This window comes from Nanorana parkeri, unplaced genomic scaffold, assembly GCF_000935625.1.
Source record: "Nanorana parkeri isolate BGI_ZX_2015 unplaced genomic scaffold, ASM93562v1 scaffold609, whole genome shotgun sequence".
NCBI lineage: Eukaryota > Metazoa > Chordata > Amphibia > Anura > Dicroglossidae > Nanorana > Nanorana parkeri.
Genome location: NW_017306877.1, coordinates 560,600 through 576,042, shown reverse-complemented (window position 1 = coordinate 576,042; position 15,443 = coordinate 560,600). Strand labels below are relative to the sequence as shown.

The 15,443-nt window shown below is 44.3% G+C and overlaps 1 protein-coding gene across 1 annotated transcript in view; it reads left to right on the top strand.

Annotated features, from left to right (window-relative positions):
- The window catches only part of CHST8 (carbohydrate sulfotransferase 8), a 189,097-nt gene extending 173,661 nt beyond the window's left edge, over positions 1-15,436 (top strand). The window contains exons 4-5 of the mRNA XM_018562893.1: positions 5,599-5,636; positions 14,296-15,436. Coding sequence (XP_018418395.1) covers positions 5,599-5,636; positions 14,296-15,432 — 1,175 coding nt within the window. The 3' untranslated portion in view covers positions 15,433-15,436. The remainder of the gene's footprint in view (positions 1-5,598; positions 5,637-14,295) is intronic.
- Positions 15,437-15,443: the final 7 nt, after the last annotated feature.

Here is a 15,443-nt window from a genome sequence, read left to right as displayed (position 1 = left end):
TAGCCATCATTGAGCAACCAGCCTGAGAGAAAGTGGATCGCCCCAGCCAGAACACACACAGCAATATATAAACCGAGGGTCTAACCAGTGGCGTTACAAGGGGTGTGCGGGGGAGTGCGGTCAGCATCCGTGTGACGCCATTTGAGAGGTAACACCAAAAGGACTGACAGTCATTTTGGTGTCACCCCCTTTGAAAAGTCTCAGGAGAGAGGAGGGGACCCGACGGCATACCTCATCCCGCAGGGTGAACGTCCCCTCCTCTCTCTGCCAGCATCCATCACCAATATGGCCGTCGGCAGGTATCAATAAGATGGCTGACGTCACGGCGGGGAGTCACCGGGTATCTTCTCTGGTTGACACCCGGCCTCGGGGCACCCTGGGTCTAACCCTTCCATATATCAAAAGTAAAACATTTTTTAAAAAGCTAGAATCTTACCCATAAAGTCCAGTTCAAACCATCTCTTGTAGTACTTAATTTCTGCCACTAGATGTCCTCGTTCTTCTGGGATTAATGATGCACGCAGTCATCCAATCCTGCTGAGCCTTGGCACCCATAGACCCGCCCCTAACCTGTCACTGGACAGTGAAGGGAGAACAGCAGAGTGATGAGCTCATCTATCTGCTAATCTACTTCCTCATCCAATCAGCACGGTTACCATTTCAGATCTTGTCCCTTCTCAAATCTGTGACTGGGCAGTGAAGGTAGAAGCATAAACCTATCTCTGTAACTCTGCTCTGTCCTTCTATTAGCATGCTTCTTATACTGCAGCACAGTTAATTGGCACCTTGTGCTGCTTCTTCTTTTCCAAGTCTGAGTTCTACTGTACATTGGAGTGCAAAGGCCTGACACCAAATCAAGTTCAGGTACTTGCATTGTTTGCATTAAAAAACACATTTAATAGTGTGTTGATTCATTTGTATCTCTTAAATCTGCCCGGAACTTTATTGATTCATAATGGTGTTTTTCCCCTAAAATTGTGGCTGCTTGTTAGTTGAAGTCCAGACCTCAGTAAAACCAATGTCGCCCCTTTGCTGAGTTATCCAGGCCGAATTAGTACCCATTTTTATTCTGTTTGATATAAATACTAAGAGGGGGGATACTGTTTCTTTTTCTTTACACGATGACACAATGTCCTCTCTCCTTCCCCAACCTTAAGATTCCGTTTAGAAAGTTGTCACCAGAATTCCAGAGCCCATTCTCTATGAGCGTCGCGGATTGGCCTCCCGCTGTATCTCTCGCCTCCTGCTTTTCTGTTTCAGAAAAAGATTTATCAGTAAATAAAAGTCCGGATGACTAAGTGCTCCTTCACGTCAGGAGGATTGATGGGAACAGTATGCAGAATTTCATAGCGTGTTTGTAAAGTCTCGGCTCCTGGATGCTGAAGATGTGCTGACCGCAGGGGTGAGCAGTGTGCTGCCCATTCCCATCTATCAGGAGTTTAGAGATCGCAGTGGGAGGACGGAACCCGAGTGCAATCTGAATTAGAATTTATTCTGCTACATCTTCAACACACGAGGTTTCTATTTGAGATGCGCGCGATGTACTGCCGGTGTCGCCAACAGCTCCGGTGTCATAGCTAGATGAACTCTGACTGTGAACCTGTGAATAAAACCTTTCATATTCTATATCTTCTGCACACAACCTCTGCTGACACTGTATCTATTCCTCAGAAAGACATGGAAACATTGGTGCAAGAACTGGCTTTTAGATTGCAAGCTAGGCAGGATCCTAGGGCCCAGTGGAGGTCTAGGGGCCCCAGCTACAACCCTTGTACTCCTGCAGTAAACCAGAGGGATAGCGCAATTGATCAATCAAAGCTGTTCACCTGCCTGTCATGTCACATGTAGGTCTGCGGCTAACGATTATTGTCATAATCGATTAGTTGCATTAAAAAAACACACCCCTCCTCTCTCAATCTCTCTCTCTCTCGTTTCTCTCTCTCCCCCCTTCTCTCTCTCTCTCTCTCTCTCTCTCCCCTCTCTCTCTCTCCCTCCCTTCTCTCTCTCTCTCCCTTCTCTCTCTGTATACCCACTCTCCCCCCCTCTCTCTCTCTCTGTATACCCTCTCTCTCTCTCTCTCTCTCTCTCTCTCTCTCTCCCCCCCCTCTCTCTCTCTCTTTCTCTCCCCCTCTCTCTCTTCCTCTCAATCTCTCTTTCTCTCTTCCTAAAACCCGTCATTTTATTTTTTTCCATCTGTGTCTCATTCTAAAGATTTTCCTCCGCTTCTTGTCCTGTAGACACAACAGGAAGTTGAAGGAATTCTCTCTGAACTGTTCTGGTGACAACTCAGAGTTTTTGAAGTTATTTTTTTTTTTTTTACAAAGACAAGAGAGCTCAATACAGTGAGGGGGGAATTTATCCAAACTGGAGCAGACAAAATCTGGAGCAGCTGTGCATGGCAACCAATCAGCTTCTCTCTTTCATTTTCAATACCTTAACTGAACAAACTGAAGAGAGAAGCTGATTGGTTCCCATAAACAACTGCACCAGATTTTGTCTGCCCCAATTTTGATAAATTCACCCCAGTGTGGTTTTAACGCTTATAAGTAGTTTGTAATATGTTATTGGAACAAAAATGGAGATTACTCACATTTAGATAGGTTGCAGTAAGCCAATGGTATGGTCTTCAACCTGACCTCAGGCCCGTGGAGCATTTGTCTGTCTTCATCGTTGATGGTGGTCACTCTCAATGCATTGGGGGAACCAAACCTTCGTCCCTCTGAGTGGACTTTGTATGGAGCTGTTGATGAAACTGTGGGGGGAAGTATCTGAAAAATGCCAGCCAGCTTTGTGTTGAAGAGGCGCCTGGTGCTAATGTGTGGAAGAGATTAGTCAGGAGATTTCACATCGTCAGAAAAAGCTCCTTTATTGTATTATTGTTTATTGCTTTTGAGTGTTTTAATACAATAAAATAACTTTTTCTGAAGATGGGAAAACTCCTGACTAATCTCTTTGCCGCATTAGTGCCGGGCGCCTCTTCAACACAAAGCCGGCTGGGATTTTTCCAGATACGTTCCATACAACTCAAAGTTTAGGATTTCCCATCAATTTCTGTCTCAACGGTCATCAGGACACACAGAGAGGGTGAATCTCCTCAGAGGTGACCCCGATGGCAATAAAGCCTCCTGATGGGTTTTAACCCTTCCTTTGCTCTATCCAAAACTAAACACAAAATCTTTACAGTTGAAATCTCTTATTCCTGGCTGGCTGAGTGGAATATAAAGTCTTCACATTGATCCGTCAGCAGTGGATTGCCAGATATTCACTTGTAATGAAACAAATAGAATTTTCGTTTTAGCAAGCCTTTATTACTTACTCTCGCGCTGGAAAAAGTAGAACTGAAGCCAAAATCTTTTTTTTGGTTCTGGATAGAGTAAAGGAGAGTTAAAACCCGTCAGCTTAATTTTTTTGCCATCTGTGTCCCATTGGTGAGATTTCCAATGGCCACAACAGGAAGTGAGGGAAATCCCTGGTGGTCAGTGGGGTCACCAGAACTAGTGTCCCCATTGGAAGATTTCCCATCTATTCCTGTAAGACTGAATCCCTGGTGGTTGGCAGCATCACTACAGGAAGTTGAAGGAATTCTCTCTGAACTGTTCTGGTGACAACTCAGAGTTTTTGAAGTTATTTTTTTTTTTTTTACAAAGACAAGAGAGCTCAATACAGTGAGGGGGGAATTTATCCAAACTGGAGCAGACAAAATCTGGAGCAGCTGTGCATGGCAACCAATCAGCTTCTCTCTTTCATTTTCAATACCTTAACTGAACAAACTGAAGAGAGAAGCTGATTGGTTCCCATAAACAACTGCACCAGATTTTGTCTGCCCCAATTTTGATAAATTCACCCCAGTGTGGTTTTAACGCTTATAAGTAGTTTGTAATATGTTATTGGAACAAAAATGGAGATTACTCACATTTAGATAGGTTGCAGTAAGCCAATGGTATGGTCTTCAACCTGACCTCAGGCCCGTGGAGCATTTGTCTGTCTTCATCGTTGATGGTGGTCACTCTCAATGCATTGGGGGAACCAAACCTTCGTCCCTCTGAGTGGACTTTGTATGGAGCTGTTGATGAAACTGTGGGGGGAAGTATCTGAAAAATGCCAGCCAGCTTTGTGTTGAAGAGGCGCCTGGTGCTAATGTGTGGAAGAGATTAGTCAGGAGATTTCACATCGTCAGAAAAAGCTCCTTTATTGTATTATTGTTTATTGCTTTTGAGTGTTTTAATACAATAAAATAACTTTTTCTGAAGATGGGAAAACTCCTGACTAATCTCTTTGCCGCATTAGTGCCGGGCGCCTCTTCAACACAAAGCCGGCTGGGATTTTTCCAGATACGTTCCATACAACTCAAAGTTTAGGATTTCCCATCAATTTCTGTCTCAACGGTCATCAGGACACACAGAGAGGGTGAATCTCCTCAGAGGTGACCCCGATGGCAATAAAGCCTCCTGATGGGTTTTAACCCTTCCTTTGCTCTATCCAAAACTAAACACAAAATCTTTACAGTTGAAATCTCTTATTCCTGGCTGGCTGAGTGGAATATAAAGTCTTCACATTGATCCGTCAGCAGTGGATTGCCAGATATTCACTTGTAATGAAACAAATAGAATTTTCGTTTTAGCAAGCCTTTATTACTTACTCTCGCGCTGGAAAAAGTAGAACTGAAGCCAAAATCTTTTTTTTGGTTCTGGATAGAGTAAAGGAGAGTTAAAACCCGTCAGCTTAATTTTTTTGCCATCTGTGTCCCATTGGTGAGATTTCCAATGGCCACAACAGGAAGTGAGGGAAATCCCTGGTGGTCAGTGGGGTCACCAGAACTAGTGTCCCCATTGGAAGATTTCCCATCTATTCCTGTAAGACTGAATCCCTGGTGGTTGGCAGCATCACCAGAACTAGCGTCCCCATTGGAAGATTTCCCATCTATTCCTATAAGACTGAATCCCCGGTGGTCAGTGGGGTCACCAGAACTAGCGTCCCCATTGGAAGATTTCCCATCTATTCCTATAAGACTGAATCCCCGGTGGTCAGTGGGGTCACCAGAAATAGCGTCCCCATTGGAAGACTTCCCATCTATTCCTGTAAGACTGAATCCCCGGTGGTCAGTGGGGTCACCAGAACTAGCGTCCCCATTGGAAGATTTCCCATCTATTCCTGTAAGACTGAATCCCTGGTGGTTGGCAGCGTCACCAGAACTAGCGTCCCCATTGGATGATTTCCCATCTATTCCTATAAGACTGAATCCCCGGTGGTCAGTGGGGTCACCAGAACTAGCGTCCCCATTGGAAGATTTCCCATCTATTCCTGTAAGACTGAATCCCCGGTGGTTGGCAGCGTCACCAGAACTAGAGTCCCCATTGGAAGATTTCCCATGTATTCCTGTAAGACTGAATCCCCGGTGGTCAGTGGGGTCACCAGAACTAGCGTCTCCATTGGAAGATTTCCCATCTATTCCTGTAAGACTGAATCCCCGGTGGTCAGTGGGGTCACCAGAACTAGCGTCTCCATTGGAAGATTTCCCATCTATTCCTGTAAGACTGTAGCAATGTTTTGTTGTGATTTATTCTCACTGTTATTAAAATACATTTCTTTTTCTTACAGGGATGAAATTTGAATTTGCATTACATGAGCCAAAAAAGGTATGTTCTCCTTTTAAATATAACCTGACCCGTCACATCGTGTATGTACAATTGTAAGCTGTGCAAGCGAGATCCAGGAGCATGTGTTGTCTTCTTTAATATAAGCTGTAGAAGCGAGATCCAGGATCATGTGTTATCCCCTTTAATGCGAGTGAGATCCAGGAGCATGTGTTGTCCTCTTGAATGTAAGCTGTGCAAGCGAGATCCAGGAGCATGTGTTGTCTTAAATATAAGCTGTAGAAGCAAGATCCAGGAGCATGTGTTGACCTCTTTAATGTGAGCTGTGCAAGGGAGATCCGGGATCAGGTGTTCTCCCCTTTAATGTAAGCGAAATCCAGGAGCATGTGTTCTCCCCTTTAATGTAAGCGAGATCCAGGAGCATGTGTTGTCCCCTTTACTGTAAGCTGTGCAAGCGAGATCCAGGATCATGTGTTGTCCCCTCTAATGTAAGCTGTGCAAGCGAGATCCAGGATCATGTGTTGTCTTCAATGTAAGCTGTGCAAGCGAGATCCAGGATCATGTGTTGTCTCTAATGTAAGCTGTGCAAGCGAGATCCAGGATCATGTGTTGTCCCCTCTAATGTAAGCTGTGCAAGCGAGATCCAGGATCATGTGTTGTCCCCTCTAATGTAAGCTGTGCAAGCGAGATCCAGGATCATGTGTTGTCCCCTCTAATGTAAGCTGTGCAAGCGAGATCCAGGATCATGTGTTGTCTTCAATGTAAGCTGTGCAAGCGAGATCCAGGATCATGTGTTGTCTTTAATGTAAGCTGTGCAAGCGAGATCCAGGATCATGTGTTGTCCCCTTTAATGTAAGCTGTGCAAGCGAGATCCAGGATCATGTGTTGTCCCCTCTAATGTAAGCTGTGCAAGCGAGATCCAGGATCATGTGTTGTCCCCTCTAATGTAAGCTGTGCAAGCGAGATCCAGGATCATGTGTTGTCTTCAATGTAAGCTGTGCAAGCGAGATCCAGGATCATGTGTTGTCTTCAATGTAAGCTGTGCAAGCGAGATCCAGGATCATGTGTTGTCTTTAATGTAAGCTGTGCAAGCGAGATCCAGGATCAGGTGTTGTCCCCTTTAATTCAATATATATGTATCAGTCATTGTAAATTCTGGCTTACATGACAGCTTCCACCTTTTCTTTAAACTGCCGTTCTCAGTTTTAAAAATAATCACAGGTGTATAAAATTCCAGAAAGAATGACTAACCTCTTTAATTTGCAAGTTCATGGGGTTTTTTTTGTTGGAAATTGTCGAAAAGCCGGATAAAGAATTGTGGAAGAATCATTGCTCCATCTAGTGGCCATTTTGCTCACTGCGGGTTTCTTCACTCTGCGTTTCACATGAAAAAGAGATTTATTAAATGGTATAAAAGTAAAGGTTCTGGAAGTGGATCATAACGAGAGTAATGTATAAACGTCTATAATGTGCAGAATGTATTATACTCGGCTAACCGAAACGCCGTCTATAGAGTTGGCGGAAATAATTAGACGGGCCAATAAAATGGAAGAAATTGCTGCAACTTTTAACTTTATCGCCATTTGATAATTTTGTTAGCTAAACAACCCCAATATTGAGATCATTATAAACAGCTTTTATTTGCAGCTCACTGACCAAAAACCATCAGAAAACAACTCCAAACAAAATTGTCAGTAAGCAGACCAAGTTATATTATCATATTCATTTTTAATATGGACTCCAGAAGCATCTCTACTAGAGTGGTGGTTACACCTCTCCTACCCATCTCCAATTACCCCCCGACCACCAATGTAAGGGGACACCTCTCCTACCCATAACCAATGTAAGGAGACACCTCTCGTGCTGACCACCCAATGTAGGGGAACACCTCTCCTGCAGATCCCCTATGTAAAGGGAAGTGCTTTCACTGATTTTCAATGTAAGTGATTTTATTGATCACATTTATGTACCATAAGCTATAAATGTAATCATTTTTTGCAAGGGTTTCCCTGAGACCTGTATATTATTTCAAGGTATAACCCATCAGAACCTTGTTACCTCCATAGTAACAAGGTTCTGATGGGCTTTTGTATGAACCTTTCCATTTGTTAAAAAAAAATTTTTAATTGGATGCGAAAGTCAGAAGGAGCCTTCGACTCTGAAACTGATACAGAAAACACATGCAAATAAATACAGCAGAACATCCAATCTGTGTCACCTCAGGTGATCTTCCTTCTCTACATACACTCCAGCGATGGCTGCATGGCATTTTTCAGGGCAGGTTTCCTGTTGGTGACAACACTTAACCGTTGTGTAATGTGTGTTGGAAAGGCCACCTGTAGTCTCCATTGGAAGCCCATGTGACAGGGTGACAATGCAGGAACACAATTGGCAGTTGCCACCCTAAAACAGGAAGTGTCTAAACAAGGATCTCCATTGCAGGATCGCCAGGGATTTTTTTTTTATTTTTTATGAAAGCTACAGATTTTAAAATATTGGAAATAGCATTATATATGATATGTTGTTGGCTGGGTTCACATTCACTTTCTGCAATGCAAAATTGGTTTGGAGTTTTAAAATGAATATATTATAAATGGTTATCTAGGAAAACAAGGGGGCTATGGGAGATGACTGCCAGCAGTATGCGTGTTCCATGCCAGTGACTCACTCTGGAGTGAAGCCAGGATTAGCAGTGAACAATCCAGGCATGGCCCACGATATAATGTCCCTGTACGATGACCCTTGCCTGTCTACACTGCTCGGCCGACCGCTCTTCCTGCAGCCTATCCATTCTGTTTGCATGTTGCTAGCCCTGTCTGGCTGCGATTAGTCCCTGTTATTGTTCTTAAGAGCCAGCTTGAGGTTTCTTGGCGTTGGATTGTCTGGCCGTAGGAGCGCAGATGCCAACACAACGGCTTCATTTGCATGATAACAGATTTCATAGACATCAGCTCGCTCTATGCCCAGCTGGAGCCCTGCCATCTTTTGTCACAACAAATGTCAATTCCTACACTCTTCTCCGTGCTGAACTGTACGCCAGGCAAGGCAAGTGTGGACAACTGTGCCTCTTGCAACGATCATCATACATGCTTGTCCACCATTAACCTCTCCTGTGCTGGATAGGCTGCTGGTTTGTTTGGGATTTCAGAACGGAAAAGAGTTGCATACAAATCCCATCCAATATGGCTGCACACTAATTAGACTCTGGAGGTCATTTCTCTAGCGCAGGTTAGAAAATAAAAGCTGTTTATTGCACAGTGTACACTTTGTAAAACCGTTGTTATTGAACAGAATCTTCCAGCTGTGGTGAAACTACAAATCCTGTTATGCCTGTGTGCTTGTCAGTGTCTTGCAATGCCTCATGGGACTTGTAGTTGCACCACAGCTGGAGGGCCGGAGTTAGCCTACCCCGATCTAGAATGAGGTCTTTATAGATGTTTGTGAAAGCACACATTGCGGAAGGACAAGAATCCTCTCGTATCACTGTGTCCCCTCACCCCTTAAAACAAGGGTGGCCAACTCCGACCCTCCAGCTGTTATGTAACTACAAGTTCCATGAGGCATTGCAAGATTGACAGTTACAGGCATGACTCCCAGAGGCAGAAGCATGTTGGTATTTGTAGTCAAAGCACAGCTGGAGCACTGGAGTTGCCCACCCCTGCCTTAAAGGGTCAGTACAGATACTGGAGGGTATATTTATCCCTCTTGTGTCCCTAGACCTGCATACCCGCTGTAGATTTAAATAGAAAGTCCCACTCTCTCTTTTGGAGGTATCATTTATTTTATGTTTCTGTTAAAGTGACACTGTCATCGTCCCAAAAAAATCTTAATAGTGGTCCCTGCACCCGAACAGGTATTATACTCACCCTTCCAGCGGCCCGTGTCTCCTGCCTTTGCTGCAGTCTCAGTAAAACCCTTTCAGCACTTGACACTTCATGGGATGTTGGGTGTCTGAGTCCCTTACTCATGGGGTGATCGAGTTTCCAAAAGCATATGGCCGTATAGTGTATTTCCATAGAAGTAGTGCTTCATTATAATGGATGCATCCTGTGTGTGTTGTAAAGTAGTCACCGCTCCAAGCTCCCCCCCCCCGGATGGACTGTAATCTCAATACAACTTAGTAAACTAAACATGAGGTTGTAGTCCATCACAGGAGGGAGCTTGGAGTGGTGACTACTTTACAACACACACAGGGACCATGGGGAACAAAAGTAGCCCCCCTCCAGAGGGAAGGACAGTGCCAGCACCAATATTAAAAATTGCTTGCACCTGTGAAATGGCGAAAAAATACAGTACCCTAAATTGTCCATAGGTGACGCTTTTAAAGCCTCTACAGGTCATCATTTCATAGTTAACCATGAATAATGGCCCTAGAATTATTGTTCTCACTCGGACGCACGTGGAAATACCTAACGTGTAACGCAATCGTCTTCGTTTTCAGTCACATTGGAGGTGACAGGTACTCTTTAAGTTGACATTAGGGGTCTATCAGACCGCTAATGTCACCTATGCAAATCAAACAAGCTGTTCAAACACAGATCATGCTCGATCAGCTTCTTCCCCAGCTTCTGTAGCTGCCCAATGACAGCTGAGAAGTCGGAAATGATGCAATCAGCATTGCTTCCAGCTTCATTCAGTGGGGGAGGAGATAAGCGAACAGACTTCACTGGTCTCTCCTCCTGGTACCTGTCAACACTCATGATGGCGGTCCTGGGCCCACAAAAGGAGCAGAGGAGCCCAGGAAGCAAGACAAGGGGTGTTGGGTGGGGGGCTCCGTTTACCAGCCTCTAGAAGCTTTACACAGATAAAAAAACTTCGAGGAGCTGTTTACAGGGACGTGCAGCCAGTGCCGTACATCACTGGTGGCAAAAGGGTTAAAGGCTGTAACTAGAGGTGCACCGAAATTAAAATTTCAAAACCGAAAATAAAATAAAAAAATGTCAGGCCGAAACCGAAAATGTTTTTTATTTTAACTTTAAAAAAAAAAAAAAAAATATTTTTTGTATAAACTTTTATTTTTGTAATATTTTTATTTTTTACTTTACTTTTAGGGGCCCCTGAACAGACCCCTGATATTTCCCTTTTTAAAGTAGAAAAAGAGATTGAGGACACAAAGTCAATCTCTTTTTCTGCAGCCCTTGTTATAAATGAACAGGAATCCCCTATACTGAGTGTTCCTGATCATTCATTACATGAGGACAGAGTATGTTTACTATAACCACAACTATGAATGAACAGGAAGTGATGTAGATGTGATGTAGATCACTTCCCATTCATTCATAATTGGGGATGCAGTAAACATACTCTGTCCTCAATTATGTACAAACACTCAGCAATCACTGACTGCTTGTACCCGCTCTCCATCCTGACAGCTGTCACAGGAGGCTGAGCAAGCGGTGCGGGGAGGAGAGCTCAGCCTCCTGTGACAGCACTGGCTGTCTCTGCCCACACTGCTCTCCTCTTATCTGTGATAGGAGACTGGGCGGTGTGGGAGGAGAGACGCCGGCCGCTCACAGCGCTCTCCTCCCGCAGCGCTCGGCCTTCTGTGACAGTTTCTCTCCTCCCCTCTGGGACACAGAGCAGCGCCCAGCGGGGAGGAGAGAAAGAACAGATGCACCTCTGTATCGGCCAGAAAGTGGCACTTTCGGCATTATGCCAAAAGTGCCATTTTCAGCCGGTATGTTTCGGCGGCCGATATATCGGTGCATCCCTAGCTGTAACACTAATATGGGTGACATCGCAAAAAACAAGTAACATGCACAATTTTTCTCTATTGAAGACGTGTGCATTTATAAAAAATTAAGCACTGTATGCACCTCTGGCAGTGCTATATGGTTTGTCATAACCCTGTTACTGCCACTTTTGCTGGACAGCTTGGCCTGCAGGTAGATGTGGAGAAAAATATAAAAAAAAAGAAATGAAATGGGAAAAAAATTATATGCTGAATACAAATAATATCCCCATAGCGTCACCGCGGTACATTTTCACTATAGCGGCAGCCACGGTCTGGAGAATCCTTCGCCGTCTCTCTGAAGGAGAATTTATACGGGTTAGAGCCCCGGTGTTGTTGAGATCTGCCTCTTCACTTGTTCAGGTCAGTGAATCCTTTTCAGATGTGATACTTAGAAAGCGGTTTGAGAGGTGCCGCAGACATCCGGCTAAATGCGGCACGTTAAAAGCCTCTCCTGGTTTCGGGTGACAGCCGGGGTCACGGAGGAAAGTTGCGTCTTAATTTAACAAGGCTGCCGGGAGAAATGTTTTGCCGGCAATTCAGAGCTTTCTAGTTGGGCACTTCACAGTCACCCCGGCACGCCTTTGTTGTGGAGCTGATGCTCTCAGGAGCGGCGGGAAAAGCAACAACAATTTGTAATTAATGGCGCTGTTTAGACGAACGGGACCGCTGCAAAAACCAGAGAGAGCTTTTACCTAAAGTGCCCAAATTCATACAAGGCAGGAGAAGGTTTTTGCCTTTCTACACGGATCAGCACTAAAGTGTGTGTAAACCCTGACAATTAATTCTTATTTGCTCTCTTTGGGTCTGTTAAATATCTAATTGAAATCATTTTGTTATATTTGTTCAATAAGTGCAAATAATATCTGTTAATTCTGCCAGAAATCCAGTGATCTTCTATGTCCCAATGTGCTCTCTGTGCTGCACTGAAATCCCAAGCAGGGGCGTCCCGAGGCTGGGTGTCACCTGGGGGCGGAGACTGGGTGACACCCTGCCGTGACGTCATCGCGCATGCGCGGTGGTCTTATTGGCGAATGCCGGCTGCCATCTTGGTGATGGACACCGGCAGAGAGAGGAGGGGATGCCGTCGGGTCCCCTCTCCTGACACTGTCAGGCTCTCCGTCCACGACCAAGTGGCCAACTTTTCATAGGGGGTGACATCAAAATGACTGTCAGTCATTTTGGTGTCACCCCTCCAATGGTGGCACCCGGGTGCGGGCCACACCCCCTATGCTGGTGGGATGTGTATGATCTGACCGTGTTCCATGTTACACTCTAAATATGGATGTAACATGGTCAGAAAGGTCAGCTCTCCTTTTTGCTGCGAGCGCCGTTGTTTGCAAACATGTTAAAATTCACATTTTAGGCCTGAAAATTACTTAACACCCCCCCCCCCTTCCCCCCATTTCTGAAAGCAGAGACCCTGAAAAATAAAATGGTGGCAGTTGAAACCAATGCAACGCTTTCATGGGGATGAGGTTACTTTGAGTAAATAAATACCAAACACGTCAAGACTTAAAACTGCACACACACCTGCAAAACTGTGACAAGCTACGGTACCCAAAATTGTCCATAGGTGACACTTTAAAACCTGACACTTTAAAACCCTTTACAAGTCATCCATGCAAAGTTAACAGTAAATTAAGGCCATACAATAGTTGCCCTCACCCCGGCATGTGTGGAGATGCCAATGTGTGGTGCAATCATTGTTTTTCTTACATAGGCACCCCAGTGCGTGTGTGTTGGGGTGGCGGGGGGGGGGGTGTTTGTATTGATTTTATTTAACTTAAATGCTTTTAAACTTTCTTTTCATTTAACGTTATTGCTATTACAAATTGGATTGAGAAGCCCCCTATGTGATACCACAGTGGTAGTGACAGGTTCTCCTTAAGGAGACATTAGGGGTCAACTGAAGCTAATCAAGTACAGATCATCTCATTCACTGCCGACACTCTGGAGGGGGGGCTACTTTTGTTCCCCATGGTCCCTGTATGTGTGTTGTATTGTAGTCACCGCTCCAAGCTCGCTCCTGTGGTAGACTACAATCTCAGGTTTACTTTACTCATTTGTATCGAGATTGTAGTCCATCCCAGGAGCGAGCTTGGAGTGGTGACTACTTTACAACACACACAGGGACCATAGGGAACAAAAGTAGACCCCCCCCCAGAAGGAGGATAGTGTCGGCACCAATTCAGAGATGATTTGAGGATCTACAGCCGAGTGATACACAAATAAGATACATTTTTGTTAATAGTTGCATAGTATTTGAGGTTGAATAAAGACACAGGTCCATCGAGTTCAAACTTTATGTGCATGTGTGTATGCAAGTCCCTGTGTGGTCCTAGGTCAAGGTACCTAAATGCAATTTTAAGATTCAACTCCTGAGTTTAGTGTCACTTTAAGTTCAGTAAGCAAATGGCATTTTACATCAAAGAAGAAAACCGAGTCTGTAAAATGTGAAAAGGAGACTAAAGCTGCTGCTGCCACCTGCTGGTTCAAAAAGAGAACGCAAAATATGAATATGCCTTTCATAATTACTTGACTAGAGTAAGCAAATATTTGACATTTTTTTCTAGTCCTGACCAAAATACAAAAAAAGAATAAATCATATACACCACCGCTACACGTTAAACTGACGATATTCACATCATTTAATTAAAAACTTTTAAAAGATTTTAGATTTCCTTTTAAACTTTTTTTATATTCTTGCAGAGTATGTTGACTGACAGAGCGTGGTGTGGTACATATGGAACAAATTCATTTTGCTTTATCTACAACTGTCTGGTTCGGTGAAAAAAAAAAAGATACTTATTTGGACGGTATCATGAATAAGCAAAATAAAACTCTTCACGCTTCGATTGAAACAGTGTGTGGATTTGTCAGACACAACGAGCTGTGTTCCTTTCACTGTATCTTGTACGCTTTGTGTTTGCTGAATTCTGAATAAATTCCCTATTCTTCTATTCACAGGACTGCACGTCTAACATTCAGTATGGAACTTCAATAGAAGCCGCCGCCGCCAAACAGCTCCTGAACATAAACCAAGATGTACCGACATTTCCTCCTTATCAGTACTCGGCTAGTTTACACAACACTAACCGGAGGCAGAAGAAGCCAATATTTCTCAGGCAAGACAATAAAAAATACAATGAGAGAAAACTTTTGAAGAAGCGGAAGCATTTTCTGTTGAAAGAGACTCCAATCTTGATGCCCATCAACAGCTCGGCTGTGGATCTTATGAGGTTAGAGGAGGACGACAGGAACAGCAACTGGAAAAAGCTCTACGAGGTTCAAAGGCAGCGGAAAAAGCTGATGCAGGACATCTGCCTAAAGTATAAAAGTGGCAGCCGGAGGATTATCACCCCTTATCATGTTTCCAGAATCTTTGTGGAGGACAAGTACAAGATTCTTTATTGCGAGGTCCCAAAGGCCGGTTGCTCCAACTGGAAGCGGGTTCTGATGGTCCTCAACGGCCTGGCCACTTCCACCAAGGATATCCAACACAACACCGTCCACTACGGAAACTACTTAAAGAGGCTGGACAGTTTTGACCGCAAAGGGATATTCAACCGGCTCAATACCTACAAGAAGATGATCTTCGTACGAGAGCCCTTCGAAAGGTTGGTGTCCGCTTTCCGGGACAAGTTCGAGCATGCCAATAACTACTACCACCCCGTTTTTGGCAAAGCCATCATTTCAAAGTATAGGCGGAACGCCACCAGAGACGCTTTAAGGACAGGCTCCGGAGTACAATTTAAAGAGTTCATTCAGTATCTGTTGGATGTCCATCGGCCAGTTGGGATGGACATTCACTGGGACCACGTGAGTAGACTTTGCAGTCCGTGCTTGATAGATTACGACTTCATTGGGAAATTTGAGAGCATGGAAGAAGACGCTAATTTTCTCCTGCACCTTATAGGGGCCCCCCAAAATTTGACATTTCCCCGATTTAAAGACCGGCATTCAAACGAGGAAAGGACCACTAGTAGAATCACGCAGCAATATTTTGCACAATTGACTCCACTGGAAAGGCAAAGGACTTATGACTTTTATTACATGGACTATCAAATGTTCAATTATTCCAAGCCTTTCGAAGACTTGTACTGATTATGGAACAC